A 21,154-nucleotide genomic window follows, 5' to 3' on the forward strand; every position below is an offset into this window, starting at 1 on the left:
AAATAATATTATGGCATGAGGAGCGAAGGAGGGAGGGAGGAGGTGTTTGGTGCTCAAAAATCCCGGTGGACATGTTTTAAGTGGCTTTTTGGAACCTAAACTGAAAACCCTGCAGCAGTGGAGCGGAGGGACAATTCCAAATGAGCCTCCCAAAAGGGCACAGAGAGCATTAGAGAAATACTCAAATTGGCAAGGAAAAAAACAACAATGCCTCGGTGTCAGGAGAGCAACCCTGAAGGGTGAAGCATGGAAATGACATCTGTTCATTCTGTGTTGTTTGCATATTGATAAGCTGTCGAATACGTTGCGTTACACACACACACACACTCCAGGGAAAGTTGAAGCCACTGACCTGTAGCTATGTCTTTGGCCATGTCACTTTACCCTGTTTGGCTTTGGGCATCTCTCTCTATAATCTCCTGATGCTTTAAGGCTGAATTGAAAGTTGATGCATCCAATACTTTCTGGCTCAAAGCATACACTGCATAGCCTCTCTAGAAACCAGGGAAGACAAAGAAATATTGGATTTTCCCTTATGACATCATAACCATGTTTCAAAGAGCCTGGGATAGGATACCTTCACTGTTTAGTTAATCTCAGAGCAAAACTACACGAGACAAATTACACGAGGATGCTCAAGTGAATGTTAGCCTGGAAGCGTAGTTTGAATTTCACCTCTCTCTACAGAGCTGGCAAAGATCGCTCCTCAGAGGGTTTGTTAATTTTCTCTCTGCCTCTCCGAAGGCTCTGTCAATTATTAACAAACCCTCTGAGAAGCGATCTTTGCAGGCTCTGTAGAGAGAGGTGAAATTCAAACTGCGTGTCTCGATTAACATTGCGTCTCCCTTCGCTTGAGCGTCCTCGTGTAATACATTTCGTGTAGTTTAGCTCTGAGACTCCTTTCTGATTTCATAAGTGGTTGTTTCCTAGGAGAGAGGCAATGCTGATTTCCCCCAGCAGGTGGTGTAGCTGTATTTTCATGTGTTCGCAGGGGAGGGGGGTGGACAGATGGGAACGTCTCAGTATCCACATATTAAAATGCACTTGGTTTGTCTCCTGTTGGCCCCGCAGGTCTGAGCAGCGACAGCGGGCTCGGTGGCAGCACAGACGGTAGCACCGATGTCCTTGTGTTTGGCTCGGTAGTGGACAGCGTCACGGAGGAAGGTAGATGCATAGATTGCATCAGTTTGTCTGGCTGAGCATTGTCAGCACTGGCGGTTGATATCCAGGGCCCTGGGGAAAGAAAGGCATGAGACCCTGGAACTGGAGATACCAGGGCAGGGCATGCAATATTCTGCCTGCGAAGCATTTGCTCCACTGCCTCTCATGCAACCAGGGCCGATTCCGCACGGCTTACCTGAAGCCGGGACGTTGCGGAACATGCTGGAAAAAATGCGGAAGATTGCGTTTTCTCGTGAGAGTTTTGCGCGATGTCGTGTGAGAAAACGTGATCTTCCGTGTTTTTTCCAGCATGTTCCACAACGTCCCGGCTTCAGGTAAGCCGTGCAGAATCGGCCCAAGTGTCCAAGCTTCGTATATCATCCATACCAACATCTTATCTCAATCTTTTCTTCCTCCGCTCCCATCCCCACAGAATGCGAGGTGTCAGAAGAGTCCAGTGGAGAGGCCGAAATAGAGCAAGAGGCCTCCGACCTGGAGGACTTGCGGGAGCTGCACCCCGGCTTACTGGCTTACAAGGCGGCACGGGCCAGGAACCTGCCTGTCATGGCGGAGGCACTAGCCCATGGCGCCGATGTCAACTGGGTGAATGATGAAGACGAGAACAAAACCCCGTTGATCCAAGCTGTCATGGGGGTAGGAAATCTCTGTAGTTATATAAAAGCCAGATCTGAGTGTACTGTGGCATGTGATTATTGTTGTGGTTGTTGCTGCCGTTGCCCTATCAGTATGCATGATGCTTTACAGCATATGCTAAGAGAGATCTCTGCTCTCTTTGAGGCTTTTTTCGTTAATAATGTCTCTAGGACAAAAAACAGAGCATATCTAAGCAACAACTTTATATCGCTTTCTTTTTACCTGTTTAATAAGTACTCTGAATTCCCCCAAAGAATTGTAGTTCGGTGAGGATGCTGAGAGATAGCCGATGCCTTCCCTTATAGAACTACAGTTTCCAGGGTCTCTTGGGGGACAAAGAGTGGCACAAAACCTGTTTGAGTCAGTAGATATGCCCAGAATGATGTCTGATTTCTCCCTTCATCTCCAATAGGGCTCCTTGATAGCTTGCGAATTCTTGCTTCAGAATGGAGCGGATGTTAACCAAAGAGATATCCGAGGGCGTGCACCTCTGCATCATGCAACATATTTGGGCCACACTGGGTAAGTCACTCACTGTACATCCTGGTGAGGAGTAAATAAGGCCATGGAAAGAGGGGAAAGTAAAGGGCCAACCCCATATACAGACAAGGACATCTGCCTTTCCCACCTCTGGTGTAACACAAATATGGCTGATACCAGTCCACCTGTGTACCGCGCAGATTGGCTTGCTTCCTTATGTGGAATCATTTGCTGTACGGCTGGCCTGTCAAACAGGAGACTCCCTCCCTTGTCTGGTATTTTATAACAGATAACTAATGTTGGATGGATTTCAGCCTCTCTATTCTGTTATCGTGCCAGAATTTTGTTCTGCTCTGAATTCCAGAACTCCAGAGTTCTGCTCTGAATTTCAGAATTTAGAATTTTATTCTACTCTGAATTCCACTTAATGAGATGATGTTTCCTCTGATATGGATTGTTTTTCCATTTGGCAGCCAAGTCTGCTTGTTCCTAAAGCGAGGAGCCAACCAGCATGCAGTGGACGAGGATGGGCAGGACCCTCTCAGCATCGCGGTCCAGGCCGCTAATGCAGACATCGTTACCTTGTAAGTGGATCTTGGTCCTATCTGGCTGGAGGTGGTCATGCTCTAGTTTTGATCTTTATAACCTTTAATGGATCCAGACTTTGAGGATTGCTATGGCATGGTGGTAGGGGTGTGCACCCAAAAAAGATTCGGGTTCCCTGCTTCTTCCCGAAGCTTTCTGAAATGCTCTGAAGCTTTTGGAAAGCTTTGCTTCGGTATTTCCGAAATGGCTCAGCAATGCTGGGGCTGATTCGGAAATACCGAATCTACCCAAATCGGGCCCGATTCGGATTAAAACCCCAAATTGGAAACCTGAAGTGCACCCCCCCACACACTCAGTGGTAGAGCAACTGCTTGGCACGCAGAAGGTCTGAGGTTCAATTCCTGCCATCTCCAGTTACAAGGATACAGGGAGTAGCTGATGTGAAAAACCTCTGTAGTGACCCTGGAGAGCTGCTGCCAATCTGAATAAACAATACTGACCTTGAGGGACCAAGGCTCTGATTCGGTATAAGGCAGCTTCATGTGTTCACACTTAGTCATTTTTGCTCAGCCACAGCAGAAGTGACCAAATTCTTAAGCCTCACTGAGTTGCTACCAAATTTTAACCATCATGAAATATCATAGCAAATCTGGAGCATCCTGTTTGTATGGAACATCTAAATAAATTTATGGGAAGAAGGTTTACGCATTTCAGTACAACAACCAAAATTGCACAAGCATCCAAGCGTCTCTGCCTTGGGACCCTGTAAAACATGGGTTGTTAGATAAGCTGTGATGTGGGTGTCTTCACTGGCCTCTTGCCACCCCTGGACATCAAGCTGGAAATCTGGGAGCAGAATCCTGAGCAGAGTCTAAATCTATTATTGTTGTTGTTGTTATTTTTAACACACACGTAGCCTTGGTGGTGCTCACTGAGGCAGTGAACCCACATGGCTTCACACACATAGCTATGCTATGTGTCCCTGCACATAGAAAACTAGTATGTGAGGGAGAAGAATTCTAGCCTAGTCTTCTCTCTAACATATTAGTTTTCTGTTCACAGAGGGATATTTTATGAATGTTTATATTTATATATGACGGAGCATTCAGTCATTTGAGCCACCACCTCCAGCCAGGAGCAGTACAAGCCGAGTGCAGATTTGCCACATCAGTTAGAGCTAGGACAAAGCCCTTTTGCAGGTTACAGATTGCCTGCAAGCAACCTATTGGCTATCCCTTCTGCAAGAGAAGGCCCTGGCCTGGATAGCCCAGGTGAGCCTGATCTCGTCAGATCTCAGACGCTAAGCAGGGTCGGCCTTGGTTAGTAATTGGATGGGAGACCTCCAAGGAAGACCAGAATTGCACATGGCAAACCACCTCTGTTAGTCTCTTGCCATGAAAACCCCACCAGGGGTCGCTGTAAGTCAGCTATGACTTGAGGGCACTCTCCCCCCACCACCACTGCAAGAGAAGAGGGAGAACGGAAAAGAGCAAGGCTGTGCAGTTATGCCCTCCTGCTGTGGCTCACCCAAGACCCAGATACAGCTGCCACAGAGGCCTAGAAGATTCATGCATAGCATTGTCGGCACCAGGTTCGGCATCAGGGATCAGCATCAACAAGCAGCTTCCAGGGTTTCAGAAGGGCCCCACCACTACTGATGCCTGACCCACTACCACGAAGCAGCAGGCTAGCCGACGTTGCAGGCCCTTCTCTGTCTCTGTGCTTCTAAGTGGGATGGCGTGCATACCTGCAAGTCAGAAGTCCTCTTTCCCTGACCACCCCGGAACCCGGAGCCTTTCCTGGTTATCCCCACCAGCCGGTCCAGACTAACCACACCTTTCCTTCTTGACTCTGGCAGGTTGCGTCTGGCTCGAATGAACGAAGAGATGCGTGAAGCCGAGGGCCCGTTCGGTCATCCAGGTCAATATCCCAACAACAGCCCCACAGAGCTCCAGTACCGAAAGTGTATACAGGAGTTCATCAGCCTTAACATAGATGAGTGTTAGTGACGACTCCCGCCACCCTGCCGCCTCCTCTGCCTCGAGTCGCGATTTAAGGATACCGACCGAGCCCAGGAAGAAAAACTGTAGATGTGTGTTGGGGGCGGGGCGGTATTTGCCAGTGGAAGGCCTCCATTCGGATAGCTAAGAGCGGATTGGCTGGAGGCTGCCCAGAAAGAGAGAGAGAGAGGGAGGAGGGAGTACCTTTAAAATAAATATGTATGTAAATTTTCATATCTGGGTCCAGAGAAGGCTTCTGTTTTGGACACGCAGGTAGATTCACTTTGGGAGAGGGGTGGATTGGGCTCAAATCCAAATTGTAGCATGCGAGTTTACGAAGGTTAAGGGACCGTCGAATCATGAGAATAAGAAACAACACCCCCCCCCTCCTCGTTTCCACATACGCCTTTGGGGGTTAGCAGTACCAGCTGCTGAGAAAGTAATTTGAACTTCTTTGCCAGGCATACAAACAGAATTCAGAGTTCAGGAGTTTGGCAGGTTGGGAAGGGGAAGAGTGGTCCATTTATATAGAAAAGAATTCAGGATGGGAACTGAACCAAGCATCTTCGGATGTGGCCTTCCTTCTCTGTCTCTCTCGCTTTTTCCAGCATTGGGGGCTGTCAGCTTTTGATTGGACTGGGGAGGTGGTTGAAAAAGTTCACTGCCAAAATCACCTGGTGGTTTGGCGCCGAATGCGTTTGCCTGCTCTCCCCTTAGAGTGCGGCGCTGATGGAGTTTGGTGGGACTGGTGGATCTGTTGGCTGTGTACACCCATGAGCTGTAGTTCTTGGATTGAGAGGCATGGATGCCCAACTTACATCCTCTCAGGTTAATGCTAGCAAATGCTTCCTCTCACTTTTTTTTCCTTTTTAAACTACTAGGGAGGTAAGCTTAGCTGGTCAAAGCCATAACTCAGCTGCTTCCAAGATAAGGATGCAATCCTTTGAGGGTGAAGACAGATAATATTTGCCGAGCAGTGGGGCTGGTTTGGAAGCTTCAAGCGCAATGCAAATGTACACATTCCTTTCCTGTCACGCTCTGAAAAATATAAAGTTCTGCAACTTTGCAACGCAATGGAATCGAGGGTAGCACTGACTGGCTAGCACTTGTGACGTTGCAGAGACCACCTCCCTCATAATCCAGCAGTTCGGACACTCATTTTAAAATGTTTCTCTGTAAAGGATAAATATATCGGAACCAGTTGGAAGCCTGCAGACAAAATTACTGCAGAATTATTGCGGCTGAGTTCTCACTGTGGTGGTCAACCTGTGTGTGGGCTGTCCCCTTCGGGTTGCTGTTGGGAGCTCACCGGACTGAATCCTCCTTCATGCAAAACATTTCCTCTGCACATAGAAAACAATCATCTCGGGAAAGGCTCTAGCCTAGTTTTCTACGTGCAGGTAATTATTTTGTATGAAGCAGCATTCAGTCATACATCTCTTTTAAGATTTTTTTCCCCCAAAAGGCAGATATTCCGGCTGAAATGTGGGAAAGGGCATCGACTGACTCTGCAGTCAGCTTGCGAGAGACGTCCGTCACGCAAACTGGGATAAGCAAACTTCCCTTGGCTCAGTTCTGAATTGGATCTTTTATTTATGAGCTTTCTCAAAGGGAATCTCCCGGGAAACACCTCACATTTTCTGAGCGTTCCCTCCCAGCTCGACGTAATCCAGCCGAGCATATCCAAACCACGTAATGGCAAAATTCAGCAATGTAACTGAACCTGCCGTGATCTCTCTCTGAATATTATGCTTGTCTTCATCCTTAAACTTACCAAAGCGGTGAGGCTTGGAACAAGGGGCTCATCGCCGGCGATGGGTTTTTGTTTTGTTTTGTAAAACACACCCAGGGAGAACTGTAGGGTCACGCTCCTCCGGCCTTTCAGAGCTCAATGCAACAATTAACTGGAGCACACCAAGAGATTTATATTCCTAGTAATGATGGATTTCCTATTTAACTCTTCTGGAGAAGGGGATCACCGTTTGCATGCACGCCTTTACAGAGACTCGTGATTTCCCCCTCTCACCAATGCATGACTGCAGAGGGCTCGACGAATCTGGATTTTTCGGATTCTGGGATTAGAGATTTTCGGGAGCGGGGATGGGGTGGGGGTGGGTGGGGAGGGTTATTTATTTATTATGCTTTCTGCTGGAGCAGGACCCGTTCTTACTCTCCGAGTAACTTTGGGGTGTTATGGTCTTTATCAGAAGAGACACCAAGATTTGCTTCAGACTTAGAAGTAGGTCATTTCTTTGTGGGTAAAGAGTGGCAGCTAACCCCGGGCAAAATGTTGGTGGGGCAATAGAATCCTGTGATGTCCCTTCAAAGCAGAGAAGAGGAGTGGCTTGATACAGGATGGCGAATTCCACTGGGCGTCTCAGCTGGATTAAATCATTTCCCTCCTCCACCCTTGCATTCTCTCAAGTCCAGGTTGCTCCCTACCCAAATGCCCCAGCTGGAAAGCTAGGATTTGTTAGGTATGTGCAAGAGATGCAGTTGTCTCGGGTCCCTCTTTCTTGCTATCTCAATTATAGATATTCAGGCGCAAGGGCCAGGGTGACGTTATGCGCAGTCGTGCCCGAATCCTGATCTGGAGTGATCCAACTTCGGGTTGCTTCTGTTTGTTGCTAGACTTGAATGGGGGGGTCAAACTGGGAACCGCATGAGGACTAGAGCTGAAACTCAGCAGCTGTTCTGTTGACCAGGCAAAGGCAAGAAAGCCCCCCTGACCCGCCCAATCCAGAAGCTGAATACCACCTGCCAATGGAATGGCTTGACCTCGTGCATCCCTATTCCCTTCTGAAGCTTAAACACAGTCCTAGGTAGGTTAGGTCTGCAGTCCTATGCACACTTCTTTGGAAGTATGTCCCATTAAACAAAAATGGGACTGACTTCTGTGTAAAACTCATCTCAGCCTCAACCATGAGGTTACCAATTGTCAGGTTTCAGTCATTCCCACCGGCTGCCGTAGCCAACCAATGGCCATTGGGTAGTCATGTGGCCCCACCTCCTTTCCTCACGCCCCAAAGGCACCTCCTCTTCAATGCTCCATACACAGAGAAATGGCCTCATCCTATTTTACGTCATCTTGCATGAGCCTGGCCCTGCATTCCCAGACCCACTGGCTTCATGCCACATCACCATTGGTGGTATATGTGGCAAGGCTGTAGACAATGTTGAGTGCTCTCTCTCTCTTCCCTTCATTTCCCTCCACCCCCGAATTGGCACAGTCCTGAGCCAAGTTTGACTCAAGAAATATTTTGCTTCAGACTCACCAGAAAGCTTTTGCCCTGTGTAAAGTCGAAGTAAAAACGATAGTTGCGGGCACACAGAAGTTAAGGAACCCTGTCTTCTCATTCCTTTCCCCACCCCCCCCAAGTTAGTTCTTTATTTAAAATTACCAGTATCAGCCCTTATCTCAGTAGATTTTAGGCAGCTCAGAAAGTAACAGCAAGCGGTGCACACATAACATTGCAATGTGTAGTGGTAAGAGTGTCTTTTCAGAGTCTTGTAACAATGGCTATGGAAAAGAAAAATCTCTGGAGAAAGGCTTGGAAGGGGAGAGATTAGGGCCATTTCCAGATTGCTTACCTTCATGCGGAACATTGCGCCTCGTTGCGGGGAAAATGCGAAATATCGTATTTCCTCGCGTGAGTTTTGCGCGACGTCGCGCAAAACTCATGCGAGGAAATGCGATATTTTGCATTTTCCCCGCAACGAGGCGCGACATCCCGCGTGAAGGTAAGCAATAGGGAAACGGCCTAGAATTGGTTTCCTGAATAACAGTAGCTGAAAAGGTCTGGAAGACAGGAACAAAATAATAATTTGAACACGCCTCAAAGGATCTTAGACATAAACTTCAAGCTCCCTGTCTCATAACTCCAATCTAAAATGATCCATTTATTCAGAAGTGATTCAGAAGTTCACTTTAAAGTAGTACACTCTCTTTTTCTGCCTCTTTTCCAAAACTGTTAGTGGTTGTCTCAATCTGCCACACCCTTTGCATAAACCACCAACGGGCTGAAGTTTGCATCACACAAACCGTGTTGGTTAATAGTGGCGGTACCATGTTTTTGATGCTTGGATTTTGGTGCAGGGAGATAGTCTTCTGAACGAGTGACCTGTTCAATCAGAGGGATATATGATCTTGTCCTGGGAAATCTTTGAGAGGGAAAAAAGCAACATAGGAGCTAGCTCAAGCCATAGAGCCCCATCCAAGTGGCCAGACTACCTCGGGATAACTTGTATCATCCGTACAGCAAGATATGGGTCCAGTGGCACCTCACACACCAGCAAGATTTTCAGGGTGTAAGCTCTGAAGAAGGGAGAGGATTCTCGAAAGCTAAGGTGCCACTGGACCCATATCCTGCTATTCTACTGCAGACCTACCTGAAACTTGTATCATCTGTATTATCCTCCCAGGGAGAAAAGACAAGTTCCCCAAACTTCAGGCCATTCTGTTGCCATCAGAAGAACTGTGGAAATTGTAAAGCATGAGGTCTTGGGCCAGGAGGGAAGTGAAAAGGGCACTGGAGCGAGTCAAGCAGAGCGGCCCCTGCTGTGCTACCAGCCAGCATTGCAGCGCCGTTTCATCGTCCCCCAGACTGGAAGCAGTGCAGGAAAAGGCAGTTTGTGAGCAGACCCTCAGCTGCCATTGCTGAGGGGTCTGGGACAAGCGGCTCCTGAAGCGCGAGCGGAGCTACCGGGCCTTGGCTGTGCTTTCTCTTGGCCGCCAGTGGGCCACCAGGGAATTTAGTCAGTGAAACGGCCAGCCCGCCCCTGGCTGAGACTCTTTAATCAGTAGCACAAAATAGCCTCCCCTCTCCCCATGTTTCAGAGCATGGGCAATTATTTCTCATAAGGATCTAAATCGGCCCTTGTTTTCTAAGACAGAGCTGTTGGGGATCGCTGCGGGAGAGGGACTTTGCAACTATTTTCTTGCAGTCTCAGTGAAGAGAAGAACTACCAGCTCTTCCCCTCTCCTCCCAAGTTCCTTTTCCCCAGCGATTCCACGCGGCTCTCTGTCTTGGAAAACTGTCTTTGAAAACTACAGTTCCCAGGTAAAATTACACCCCTGACCTGTTAAAAAACACGTGTGTCTGGTATCGCTTGTAGCTTAGCTTTCAGTGGTGGCGTAGTTGCTTTGCCTGCGGCAAATCCCAGATTCAGTCCCTTGAAGAGCTGTGCCATTCACAGTAAACATTACCGAGAGCCAAGCTACAAGTGACGCCTGACACAGGTTGGACACTTGTCAGCTTCCCTCAAGTTTTGATGGGAAATGTAGGCGTCCTGGTCTGCAGCTGTAATGGAGAGCCAAGCTGTAAAACCAGGATGCCTACATTTCCCATCAAAACTTTAGGTAAGCTGACAAGTGTCCAACCTGTGTCAGGCGTCACTTGTAGCTTGGCTCTGAGCCAGATAGACCCATGGGTCTAGCTCTTTGCAAAGCAACTTCAGAAGATACAATCCCCTTACACTTCCTTCCCGTTGATTTAGAAGCCCCCTTCCCCCAATCCCTTGGAAGCATCCAGGCATGGCATCTTTGCTACCCAGAGAACAGTTGTTTGAAATAACTTCCCGATGAAGGATGTGCTTTCCCCCCATAATCCTCTTGCACATATTTGCCGGTGTTCAGTGGCATGGGAAGAAGAACATTGTTCTAAAGGTGTTTGAACCTGGAAGTGTACAGGTTACAGTCTGCTGCCAGCTTCCCCGTGGGTCTGAGCAGCGGGATGGGAGAATCCCTGCATGTGTGACTAGACTGTTTCTCTGTTTAAGACGTAGTGGTACCCTCTTTAGTTAAGATTTGTGAAATCCACATTGTGCACTTTTCCTACTTAACAGTATTGGGTTCTTTTTATTTTATTTTTTTGGGTCATGGATTATGTGTTGTCTTTTTTTTAAAAAAAGGGTGACATTGTTTAAATATTTAATTTATTGCTGAGAAAGCCCAGAAGGGCTAGTGTAATTATTATTATTTTTTCAAGCACTACAGTTTGGCTATATTTAATGTTGGGATTCTTCTTTTTTTTCTTTTATACAGTTGCTAGGGCATGTATTTTTTAAAAAAAACAAAACTCAGCAGACACGCCATTCTTTCCTGCTGCTTCCTTCCTTCCCTGTCTTGATTTTACATTTGGCACATAGATCACAGGTCATTAGATGCGCATGAATTCAGACTCTGCATTTCCCCCCAAAACTTGCCATTTCAAAAGCAAACACTTCTGTTTTTTTTAAAAATAAAATAAAATCTTGGGGTGCAAACTGCAATTACAAAGGGTTCCTCTATTAGCTGACATTGATTTTGGAAGAAGGTAGATGGAGTGCGTGCGTTTGGCATTGAAAGGGAAGTTAGAAAACTTGTATATAATTTCAGGTTTGTTTGCGGCAAAGATTTTGGTGTAATATTACTTGATTTGGCTTGTTTATTTTTTCCTCTCTTTCAATATGGATGTATTTTTCTTGTGTGGTGTACAATCCTGTTTGAAATATCTCATGCCAAACAGTCTTGCTTTCTGTTCTCTGTTTTTTGGGGGGGAGGGACCCCTTTTCAAAGAGTTGGCTTGTGCAAGGTTACACTCGGCTGCAACTGCAGATTTGCCTTTGTGAAGAAAGCAGCACCCAAACTTGGTTTTTTCCCCCCTTACAACAAAACCTGTAATGGCAATGATCCCGTGTCCTTACGAACTTGCTGTCACTCCTCAAATCACAATATGAAATAGGGCAGTGAAACAAAACCACCCATAGACTAGGGAGGGCTTTCTGCGTACTTGGAGGAATCCTGGGTATACACAAAATTATGACTTTGTAAAATAGAAAAGGCCCTGACCTGGATAGCCCAGGTGAGCCTGATCTTGTCAGATCTCAGAAGCTAAGCAGGGTCAGCCTGGGTTAGTAATTGGATGGGAGACCTCCAACGAAGACCAACATTGCAGAGCCAGGCAATGGCAAACTACCTCTGTTAGTCTCTTGCCATGAAAACCCCACCAGGGGTTCCCATAAGTCAACTATGACTTGAGGGAACTCTCCACCACCACCAAATCAGAAAAGAAGTAAAACTCTGAAACTGGTCAGGTGAGGACAGAGCATGTACAGAATATTAAGGGCAACTGAAAATCAATTAAGGAGAAGAGGAGAAATTAGTTGGGAAGGGAAAATTGAACTCTTTGAGCAGAGAGGATTTGAGCCAAGAGGAAATTTCCTTGTAACTTCCTCTTTGTAGGCCCCCAACGTTTTATTTCTGCTTTTAGATATGGGGAAATAAAGCAGAGTCCAACAAATGTATCTCCGCTACAGGCATACATTGTTTATATACCACTTTGACTTTTCGCAAAAGGATTCTGGGTACTGTAGTATGGTGAGGCTGCTTGGTCTGTTCGAGATCTCTGTCCTTTCCTTCCCCCTTCACAGAACTACAACTCCCAGGCCTCTCTGGGAAGACGTAATGATTTTTGGTCTGTAGTAAAGTTATGCACATTTTCATGGAGTGTCGAACACCCAGAAGCAGGGAAAGCAAATTTACAGATAGGGACAGGATCTCGAGGCAGGCGGAGTCAAAGAACAAATAGAGTTTCCTCACTGATTCATGTTGGATTTGTGGGGATCCCCTCACTGGATCTGTCTAAGGTTGCCAAATCTGGGCTGGGAAATTCCTGAAGGTTTGAAAGCGGAGCCTGGCAAGGGCAGGGTTCAGGGAAGGAAGGGACCTCAACAGGGTATAATGTCATAGAGTCCACCCTCCAAGACAGCCATTTCCTCCTGAGGAACTGATCCCTGGAGACTGGAGATCAATTATGATTCCAGGAGATCTTCAGGCCGTACATGGAGGCTGGCACCTCTACCTCCATCATCTCAGCCCGATTTGGGATGAGCTGTTGCCTTCTGCTAAGGGTCTTCTCCAGAGAGTGGTTTTAGGAGGGGGGTCCAAATCTTGCCCTTCTCATATTTCTCCCACCAAAGTGCTCCAATCCTTAAACGGTTGCACACAGCGGCAGGCTAGAGGCACACGGCTGCATACAAAAATGTGTGCACATGCTTCTCTGGAGCAGGTGGGTAGGGCTCAATGTTAGGAAGTTGCAAAAATGGAGAATGAGTTTAAGAAGGACTGACCCAAAGTCAACAAGAGAGGCTATCTGAGTAGCCAGGTATGGCTGAAGGATTCTTGGCGTTCCAGATGTGTGTTCTGTCCCATTAAAGTAACAGTGGGCATAATTTGGTTGCACACTCCATTAAAAGTGTAACTGTCCAAGGAGGAGGAAGACGCAATCCACACAATGCATACATAGCTAGTTATGCGCTGCGCCTCCTTTCCGTACAATAACTCTTTAGGCTTCCCTCAATATTCCTGTTTTGTCAGATCTCAATGATGGTTAACTTGAAACATTCCATCAGTCCAGATTCAATAACGACTGATTTGGTCATTTCTCCCTCTCCATTTTAATTACGCAATACCCTTGTGAGGTAGTGACTTGAGACTGTGACAGTCTGAACCCAAGGTTATCTTGTGAGCTTCATGGCAGAATAAGGATTTGAACCTAGATCTTTCTAGCGTTAGCCATAACCCCTACACCACACTGGGTCTCATTGTGCGCCAGTGCGCATACCAACATGTGACAAAAAATTGGCTGCTGTTGCTCTCATCCAAAGGCAAACTGGGTTGGGTATAACCATTGGTCAGCTGATGATGAGCTTGTGTGGGGCAGAAGGTACAGTGCGCATGATGTACGGGGGGTGGGGGTGGGACAAGGAATTGGTGTGGGGAGGAGGGAGGAGAGGCAAAAAACAACCACATTTGAAAAGATGCCACAATATTAAGTGCTGTTTTCATAGGAATTTAATAACAGCCCCCAAACATTCTGTGGCCAGGGGCTGTAAACACTTGGGAGAGTCATTCATGGAAACTATGGTTTGTGATGCTTCTTCACTAGAGGATGTGTTCAGACATGTTCTTGGCCGCTGGAAGTGCTCTGCTACCTGTTATGGTTCCCATGAATACACTTTCAGGTCAGCGCTGTGTAGTTCCTCCACGCAGAGGCACATTTCTGCAGGCACTAACTATGGAACAGTTGCACAGTTAGGAAACTCTAGAAAAGTTCATTCCTCTTGGTTGGGAGGAAAAGAAGAAACGTGGGGAGCAGGCATTCATGATCAGGAAAAAATGTGCGCTGAGAACCACAGCAAAGCTGTGAATTTCTAGTATGGAAGATAGTGCAAGCTGTCTGCCTTTTGGGGTCAGCTTAGCCCGGCGGTTCTGTCGTTTCCTCTGCAATGTAAGAGGTTGCTTCCCAAACACTGCCAGGGTCCATAAGTGTGTTAATGCCCTTCGGCAAAGCCCATAATAAAACTGTCCTATTTCTGGCTGTGGCATCCAAATACCCAGTGCTAACCCAAAACAAAATTATCAGAAGCTTGATTGAGCACAAAGCAAGGCACACTGAAGCCCTATTGATTTCTATGGAACTTCAGTGCGCAGGCTGACCCCATAGTCCAGTTAATATGCCTTCAGACCCCAAAAGGGCGTATTCTCTCTGGGAGGGCTGGTATGAATCGGATTAACCTTTCAATTTAGGTGGCTGATTCTCACTTTTACCCCCTACCCCCATTTTCCAGAGATCATGCACTGGCATTGGGTGTTATGCCTTAATGCCCAGCCTCTTCTTCTGAGCTCTATAGGGCCCCATAACAATAAATCATTTTAATCACAGGACAGACATCTCTAAGCCAGTAAGTCATGTTTGCTTTTCGCTGTCTGGGGTTCTCTCACTTCCTATCAAAACAGCACTGGAGAAAGAGGGTGCTTTTTACTGTGTCTCAGAGCTGAGCTACATGGTTGGCAAAATCCCACGGTGGTATCTTTCTCTAACCCCGCCACTTCGAAACGCCAGTGGGCGATCTCAGTTTTCCATGCTTTCCTACATGGCCTACAACCCCTCTCTTTTGAGCTAGTTTTTCTACATGCAAGGAGCTATATATAAACTCTCTCCCTCCATCTCCGTGTACATCTGTGTATACCCACATACAGAAAACCAGGAAGAAAGGTCCCATCCTAGCCCACTCCTTGACGGCCTAGTCTTCATCATGCAAGAAATGGCATATACTAAAAGTGTGTGTAGATAGCCCTCTTGCATGCGTATTAGGAAGACTACTTCCTGGTGTGCTCTTTTCCTGTGTGCAAGGGAAGAGATGATGTGGGAGAGCAAAGTCGGGTTTTCTCCGCCTGCTGCCTGAAGCGCACAGCCATGCGGTTTTGCTGAACATGTAGATCAGCTCGAGGCCACTAGGTGTGGCTGTTCTAATGGGTTATGCAGACTCATGAAATGGCTGGGGAGTGGGGAGGGAAAGCCGCCACCACGTCGGAGACAGATGCTCTCTGTAAATACATTCCAACTTATTAACTTCTCCTCTGGCACTTCTGCCTGCTCTCAGTACAATCTTTGTAACACTGTTCTTTTTTAAAACAACAACAACAATAACCTTATCTTTGTTCATTCCTCTTTTGCCTATTGAATCTATACCGAGTATACCTTTGGATCTGAAAAATCTGTATGTTCTTATCTTTGTATGATTTTACAACAAACAAAAAAAAGACGACGATGACAAAACTATCAATATGCACACATACACACAGGGAAAATTACACAACAGTTTCTGCTGCTCTGGTGTCTTACTGCCCACCCCTTTCCCCCCTTCCTAATATCGTCTCTTGAAACACCGTTAATAAAAATCTAGATTAAACTTGTCTGTCTGTCTGTTTTCTTCTTTGCCTCTTCCTATATATGTCTCTCGTTTTCTGTGTTAACTCTCCCAGCTGACACCCTCCAACGTGTTGCAGACAGATGTAGGGACATGCTTCTAACCCCCCTATTCTCAACTCAGTGCTCGAGACCCCAAAATGGCTGGGGAGTTTTCCTCATCTCCTGCATGCAGTTTTCATTCACTCTTCAACAACCTGTCCTATGCAGCATGAAAAGCCAAGAAGGGGTTTCTTCTTCGTGTTCAAGGGTATGCTTGAAAATGCCGAATTGCCCTGCCTGTCGTTACTGAGCGAGCGTCACTAGCATGTGGAAATGGCAAGCTCTGGGGTGTTTTGGGGCTCACCTGCAAGATCAGAAATTTACAGAGTGGAGGGAGCTGAACCCTAAAGAGTGACATACTTAGCAACCCACAATACTAATAATTGAATAAGGCAATTTCCTAGGGATACAGAATAGAGACAGGCCCTGGAAAACAGGAAGGATATCCCAGCTCTGAGGCATAAACCTAGGATACATCCTGACTACAGATGATTGGTTTGTTTATTTTAAATATTTATATCCCACCTTATTTCTTATTGCCCCTCCCACTATGAGAAATAGGTATTTTATTATGCTAATGATTGTTTATTTATAGTCTGCCTTACTAACTGAGAGTCTCTCTACACGAGACATCTGATGTGAAGAACACGTGTCGGGAGATACCATGTTAGCCGGGAAGGGTAGTTTAAAAAGACAGAGCCTGGTGGCAGGGCAAAGGCTTTGCTATGTGCTGGAGCTGTGTGAAGGGGCTGTGAAATGCCAGAACGGAAACTTCAGCCCATTATAACCTCTCCAGGTCCAAGCCCAGCTCTGGAAGGCAGCTCCAGCCCATTTCCGTTCCTCACTGTCCTCTGGTTGCCATCCCACACAGTTTTAGACTGGAGAGGTGAAATTGACAGTGCCTTCAAGAAGGCAAAGATGAAATGAACAAACCCTCTGAGGAGCGATCTCCACCAGTTCTGACTTTAAACTACTCTTCCCAACTAACATTGCATCTCCCTACACTTTACGAGCACACGCTGAGGCGTCTCATGTAGACAGACTCTGAAATCCAAGGCAGATTACATACTGCAAGTGAATGCAATATAATGAATAGCGAGGACATTCACAGCAAAAATACAATATGATCAACAGTGAAAACAGATACAATAGGGTACAGCAGCTGGAAATTTGAAAACCAGCATGAAGCCAAACACATTGATGAAACCTTTCTGCATTAAATCATAAGCAATTGACACGATATCTTTAGCAATGTTGAACTATCCAGTAGGAGCGTATCTACATCAGCAGACAGTACCCAGTAGCCTAGTCTACAGTCCCTGACCCTTACCAAGGTATCTCTTGAGTTGCAGCCGTTATGAATTGAATTTAGGCTTCAACTGAACCAGCTACACAACTGCCCAGTATATGCCAAATAAGGTTGCCAATTCTGGGTTGGGAAATTCCTGGAGATTTGGGGGTGGAGCTAGGGGAGGGACCTCAGTGGGGTACAATACCATAAAGTCCACCTTCCAAAGCTGCCATTTTATTCTGGGGGAACAGATCCCATTCATCTGGAAATCAGGTGTAATCCTATGAGATTTCCAGGCCCCACCTAGAAGTTCAAACAAAGGAAGTGCCCCTGGAATGTAAACTAGATCCTAAAGTGGGTAACTACAACCAAGGGAATAGAATACAAGTACTAATCAGTAATTATTAATATATGTAACTATTATTTAAAGTGCTGTAGAGACAAGCGCTTATGCATAATAAATACACAATTCATAATATTACACTTGCTAAATATACAATCACTGCCCAATGATAAATAACATACAACATACGAGAGTTGCGATGTGCCCATACAGACACATAAGAGATTTCAAGTGTTCATGTTGATGTATGGCAAATTGCATGCACGACCCCTGAAGAAGTGAGTCCATCATGTTACAAGCTGCCAAGTAGCCAGCCCCTTGTTGGGCTGTCAGGAGGATCCTCCCCTCTGCACGTTGATTCCACCTGGGAAGAAATAAAAATTCAAGAGATTAATAATAGCTTACTACAACTTACCTATGGTTTCCGGTTTCCGGGTTCTCTTCGATCTTCTATACACCTGTAAAGAGAAAAGAAAAAGACTTTACTTGAGAAGGGTGTTTACATTCTGCAGAATTTCCAGTATCACTTGGCCGTGTTGTAACTTTTGTATGTTAATTATCATAGAAAGTGATTGTATATTTAGCAAGTGTAATATTATGAATTGTATATTTATTATGCATAAGCACTTCCCCACCTAGAAGTTGGCATCTCTAGTGCCCAACTGCAACATCAACAAGACAACCTGATTGCATGAGGAAGCTGCTGCATACTAACCGAGGACGTTCTAAGGGACAACGCCCAAAGGTCCACGCTGAGGTGCTTTCAAGGGGTTCTTGCAAGGGGAAAAAGAGTAATTTGTGGAGATCCTTCACCAAAGTAGCCTATGTTCTGCACCAATGTAAGCTCAGCTCTGTGGAATGCATGAGATGTAGAAATGTTCACAGGGTAGTAGCTCTAACCCTTCTGAGCATGGGAAATCGTTGGTCCCCCATGGGTTCAGACTGAGGAATTACATAAACACTTTAAATTTTACCTGGATGCCAGAAGGACCAGAAACATGGCTTTAAAAAAAAAATTAAGAAACTCAATCTTGCATTTGTGCTGAATCCCAAAACACAGTGTTTATCAAAGTGGGATTGCATTGGTTAGCAAGAAATGAAATAAAGAACAGCATATAATATTTGGAGGCCTTGACCTGGATGGCCTAAGTGAGCCTGATCTCATCAGATCTCAGAAGCTAAGCAGGGTCAGCCTTGGTTACTAATTGGATGGGAGACCTCCAACAAAGACCAGGGTTGTAGAGGCAGGTGACGGCAAACCACCTCTGTTAGTGTCTTGCCTAGAAAACCCCACCAAGGGTTGGCATAAATCAGCTATGACTTGAGGGCACACTCCAGCATGATGCTTGGAGATATACTGCCCCTGAAGATGGAGGGTCTGTTTAGCTATCAAGATTTACAGCCATAGATAGAGCACCATGCATTTCTCTCATCTTTCTTGGAAGCCAATTGTATGCCAATTAAATTCATAATTATATATGTTTAATGTATGCCAATTAAATTCATAATTATATATACATTGTATGCCAATTAAATTCATAATTATATATGTTGCAAAGAAGTATTTCCAAAATACATAATACATATTTTTATTTTAAGGCAGTTGCCAAATACTCTGGGTTTAATCGGAACAGCTGAATTGAGTATTAACACATTTCCTGTGCTGGTTTTGCATGCTACCCTTTCCCTACAAAACTGACAGCTCCACAGCAGGGGCAAAAATACAGACCCTAAACTTGCTGCCAATCAGCTTAATTCAATGACCTTGAATGAAAGAAGCTAACCAATCCACTTTCTCTACACAGTTCCTAGTTTAATAACTTGTTATTTCCCTTTTCCAAACTTAAAAAGAAGCCTGGCAGTTGCCCCAAATCTTTTGCTTTTCCTAATGAATAATCAACTGAAAACTGTCATAAATGAGTTGCTATTGGTCTACTCAGATGTAACTCTTGTCTTAATGGGAAATAGAATATTCTTTCTCTGATTTATGTGACAGAACATGCTGTTATGGGAAACTATTGCTCTGCACTTCAACCCTGGACTCATTTGAGAGAGCCAGTTTGGTGCAATGGTTAAGAGCAGCAGGACTCTAATCTGGAGAGGCAGGTTTGATTCCTTCCGCTTGAAGCCAGCTGGGTGACCTTGGGTCAACCACAGCTCTCTCAGAACTCTCTCAGCCCCACCCACCTCACAGGGTGATTGTAGTGGGGATAATAATAACACACTTTGTAAACTGCTCTGAGTGGACGTTAAGTTGTCCTGAAGGGCAGTATATAAATCGAATATTATTATTATTTTCCATTTTCCATATGCCTTCATTGATATGAAGCAAGGAGATGAGCTACAGACAGGCATTCTCTGCAAAAAGTTGATAGGATCTTTTATTTATTGGTTTATTTATGTTATTTGTGGCCCACCTTTCTCACTGAGACTCAGGGCGGATTACCCAGTGCAAGTCAATCCAACCAGCAGCAGAGACGTTCAATAAACAATGTAATAGGATATACAAATGCAAATTTGCAAGTATTTGAAAACAAGTGGAAACCGGATAAAGACTGAAAGAATATCAAAACAGAGCACAAGCAATTCTGAGCCTGACATATTAAAGAAAGTACCAGTAGGATCATACTTACAGCAACAGACAGTACATAGTAGTATAGTCTATAGTCCCTATGCGTGTACAGGCAGGCTGAACATGGATTCACTGTAAGATGTGAACAGGGTTTGTATGGAAACTTTGGTTCCTTTGCAAACAACAGAGGGAAGTTCTGGTGCTCATCTTGGCCATTCTGAAACAGGGTTGGCCGAGAACCCACGGTTGCTTGTGCGTAAGGATTAGTCGTTGAGATCAGGAGCATTATTTCTAGGTCTGAGAATGGTTCTCTATTCCATTCCTTTCCTCCATAATTTTTATCTGACTTGCAATCCATTTCTCCTTTATTCCACTTTAACTAAAACGATTTCTCAAAATGCGTTCATATTTTTCCTTCTCTGTGTTATGACATTCATTAAACATTATTTTTTTTAAAAGCCGCCACCCAAAATGAATGCAATTATCCTTACAATTGCATCAAGATTCTTTCTGTGTTTTAGTCATGTACGCGTACGCTCCTGCACATTGTTAAAACACTAGACAAAAAGGGTCCTCTTGACACCTATCGCAAGATTGCTGATACCCTGCCTTTCTCTCCAGTGGAGACCCAAAGCAGCTCACATCCTTCTCCTCCAATTTATCCTCACAACAACCCTGTGAAGTAGGTTAGGCTGAGAATGTGTGACTGGCTCAAGGTCCCCCAGTGAGCTTCCACAGCAGCCTGGTTTTAGTTTTGACCCTGAGTCTTCCAGACCCTAGTAGAAATGATGGGAAAACACACTACATATACTCAAAGTTACTCATCCTTTAGTTTTTAAACATTTTTTTTCAGGGCAGAGCTTTGGGCGTTTGAAGCTGTAGGCTGAAGGCCCAGTTTGCAGGGTTTAGATTAATGGATCCAGTTGATCAATTACTTTACTCTCATAGAATCCATTAGTACCTTTGGGATTGATTGAAAAGGTGCTCTGATTAAATTTTAAAAGTTAATTAATCTACAGGGCAATCCTAAACACAGTTACTCCAGTCTAAGTATGTTGATTTCAATGGGCTTAGACTGGAGTAACTTTGCTTAGGATTGCATTTTTACTATAGGAAGTTATAGAAATGGATGCCACTTTAGCCATTCTATCTTTTTTCACACATAGGAGAGAAGTTTAGAAGAGGCATTCTTCCATCTTAAGATAATTTTCCTATTCTCAGGAAGGACTCTTAAGAGACATTAGTTCATCATAGAAGAGGCATTCTCCCTCACTCATACAGAGAAGGGAATCCTGGAAGAGGCACTCCTGCATC

General features: G+C 45.3%; 1 protein-coding gene across 1 annotated transcript in view; it reads left to right on the top strand.

The window, feature by feature from the left end:
• The window catches only part of ACAP3 (ArfGAP with coiled-coil, ankyrin repeat and PH domains 3), a 159,771-nt gene that overhangs the window by 137,421 nt on the left and 1,196 nt on the right, over positions 1–21,154 (top strand). The window contains exons 21-25 of the mRNA XM_055001930.1: positions 1,072–1,164; positions 1,595–1,815; positions 2,228–2,337; positions 2,769–2,879; positions 4,700–4,761. Of these exons, the coding sequence (XP_054857905.1) occupies positions 1,072–1,164; positions 1,595–1,815; positions 2,228–2,337; positions 2,769–2,879; positions 4,700–4,761 (597 nt within the window). The remainder of the gene's footprint in view (positions 1–1,071; positions 1,165–1,594; positions 1,816–2,227; positions 2,338–2,768; positions 2,880–4,699; positions 4,762–21,154) is intronic.

This window comes from Eublepharis macularius, chromosome 17, assembly GCF_028583425.1.
Source record: "Eublepharis macularius isolate TG4126 chromosome 17, MPM_Emac_v1.0, whole genome shotgun sequence".
Lineage (NCBI taxonomy): Eukaryota > Metazoa > Chordata > Lepidosauria > Squamata > Eublepharidae > Eublepharis > Eublepharis macularius.